General features: G+C 40.4%; 1 protein-coding gene across 8 annotated transcripts in view; it reads right to left on the minus strand.

Annotated features, from left to right (window-relative positions):
* Window positions 1–2,600, minus strand: part of LOC115237237 (cAMP-dependent protein kinase type II regulatory subunit) — a 21,230-nt gene that overhangs the window by 16,600 nt on the left and 2,030 nt on the right. Inside the window, exons 1-4 of one of the 8 annotated variants that reach the window (XM_029810161.1) lie at window positions 1,932–2,038; window positions 1,422–1,596; window positions 989–1,307; window positions 7–38 (exon numbers count right to left, since the gene is read on the minus strand). In XM_029810161.1, the coding sequence (XP_029666021.1) occupies window positions 7–38; window positions 989–1,025 (69 nt within the window). In that variant the 5' untranslated portion in view covers window positions 1,026–1,307; window positions 1,422–1,596; window positions 1,932–2,038. The other 7 variants (XM_029810162.1, XM_029810164.1, XM_029810163.1 and 4 more) reach the window with 7 other exon arrangements.

Raw genomic sequence — 2,600 nt, forward strand, 5'->3', positions numbered from 1 at the left:
GCTCTTCCTTCTGGAAGCGAATCGGCCGACTGGTGGCTCTAAAATACAAAAGAAAGACACATATTTCAATCTGAATAGAAATTATACAATTACAAACTGGACATAATTTGCAACGAATAATGTTGCCGCCGAGAAAGAAAGGAAAAGAGTTCCCGAAAAAAGCAAAAAAAAATAAAATAAAATGAAATAAATAAATAAAATTATCAGCCACTCAATTATGTAAAATGCAAAAGGTTACGCGTTGGCTCGTTTTAGTTCCCGCAGCCGCGGCAAAATCCGGTCTCCGGTAATTACGAGAGAGGAATAAATTGCAGCTTTAACATTTAAGAGTTCTCGACATTAGCATTTTGAGTGGTGTCGCACGCAGAAATCGTGTATCTTTCGAACTTTATACCGTAAAATCGCCGTTAGATTTGCATCCTCGATCTCATCGATGCACTCGCGATCCCTCGGCAAATTTCACTAATATCGATTTCTTTTTTCGTCTTTTTGTTTTCATACAAAATAACTTCACGAGATATCAATATTATTCTTTCGTTTCAAAACACTATATTCGCGGATACATTGAACGCAATATCATATCATCTGCCTTTAAGAGATTTCTCTCGAGAAGGATTTTATTCCATCTTTTCGTTCTCATCTCAATTACAAGAGATATATCTTTTTCCGCTGTCATATATAATACAAAAGTTTTCCTTACGTTAGGGATTCAAAATTGTAATTCTACACGAAGACAAGAGAATCGATTTTAAAAATGCAAAAATTTACCACAATAACTCGAAAAAAAACAGCAAAAAAAACAAGTAATTTTAATAACTGCATTAAAAAAAAATCGTGCCTCTTGACGTTTGACAGATGTGGAATTCGCGAATAAACTGTCGATTTTTTCGACCGTTTATTTCTCCTTCGGAGATAAATGAAGTTGAATGTCGGAAAAGCGATTATCCGGACTCCTATTCGGATAATGAGACATGTGGTATATTCGCACCTTTATCATCCAGCGGCTCGATGACGGAGAGCGACATTTGGCCCGCGGAGGAAAGGAAGACACACACAGAAGAGAGAGAGAGAGAGAGAGAGAGAGAGAGACGAACACGCAAGGGAGAGACTTTTGCCCTTCTCCCGGTGTATATCAACGTGTATAACACGCTTACGCACACTTTTCGACACTTGTGACACCGAGAAACAAGTTTATATCGATGCGGGGAGCGATATCCCGTATCTGCTTACGAATGACTCACGCGCATGAATTTATCACAATAATCACGCGGGGGATGAAATATCGATGCGGCGCGAAATAAATGTCTCTGAAACACACACACCCATGTATAAGAGATAAACAATTTTCCGCGACAACGCGCACACGTTTATTTACAATTTAAGCAATAATACATTCATAGATATTTCTCTTGATTTCTTACGACATTTCTCGCCTTTTCCCGTTCTACATCAGCGTGTAAGACATTACATCGAACGATTAAACGAGAATCGAGATGCATTAACATCTTGAAAGAAACTCGCGACTATAAAAAATACTTCGGGAGAGGAAAGTGACATTTACGAGATATCGCATCTTTTACCGATCTTACGTTTTCTCTGAAAGAAGGCGAAAAGGGAAGATGGTAAACGCGAGAAGAGCGTGGCTGAAAAAAAAGAAAAAAAAAAACGAAAAAGAAAGAAATCCGAAATCGCGCCGGTTACTGGAGACGGATGACAGATGAGACACGCGCTCGTGTTATGCCGGTTAAACGCTGGACCAAACTGTCGAAACTACCGCGCGCATCCGAGAATCTCGCCTCGCGACAGCGCCTGACAGCGGAAAATAGCGAGAGTTTTCCCAAACCGCGCGCAGGCCTCGGGGAAAAGTCCGGCGAGATCGGAGCCAAAGTGTTACGTCTGGATCTTTAACCGACGTACCACCGAGTACGTACCGTCTACGCGCGTCACATATATATATATCTCTCTCCAATGGACGAGATTCCTCGGGCGCGTCTCGAGGCACAGAGAGACTGCTCTCACCCTGCGCGACGCTCTGATAATATCTTCAGCTATTTAGGGGAAGGAAGATGGCGGGGTGTCTGGTAAACCACGTGAGAGTGAGGCCTGGAGGGATTCTGATCGATTATCGGCTTCAATCCGTCAAAAACCGAGATATGCGTCTGTCAAACGTGACAGTTCAATTGGGAATAACTTATTAATACTCCACAATTTTCTTATCAGCGAGGTATAAATCGTTCAGATGATTTCGTTAAACTCATGATCAAATAACTTGACGAAGAAATTTATATTAGAGAGAGAGAGCGAGAGAGAGAGAGAGAGAGCGAGAGAGAGAGAGAGAGAGAGAGAGCGAGAGAGGGAGAGAGAAGGAAGACAATTTCAAAGCCTATTTTCATTTTCCTAATCAATGATGCGTGATAACCCGTATAATTTAATATAAAAAAACAAATTTTTTTTCTGTATAAAACTGTACTAAGTACACCTTTCCTTCGACTAATCGACAGACAAGGGGATTCTAATAATAACTTAAAAACATTTATCTTTCGATCAAGTCTCTCTCTGAGATTTAAGGGATTTCTTCCTCGAAGTAAAAAAATCAAAAA

Source organism: Formica exsecta, unplaced genomic scaffold (genome assembly GCF_003651465.1).
Source record: "Formica exsecta isolate Colony F162 unplaced genomic scaffold, ASM365146v1 scaffold282, whole genome shotgun sequence".
In the NCBI taxonomy this organism is placed as follows: Eukaryota; Metazoa; Arthropoda; class Insecta; order Hymenoptera; family Formicidae; genus Formica; species Formica exsecta.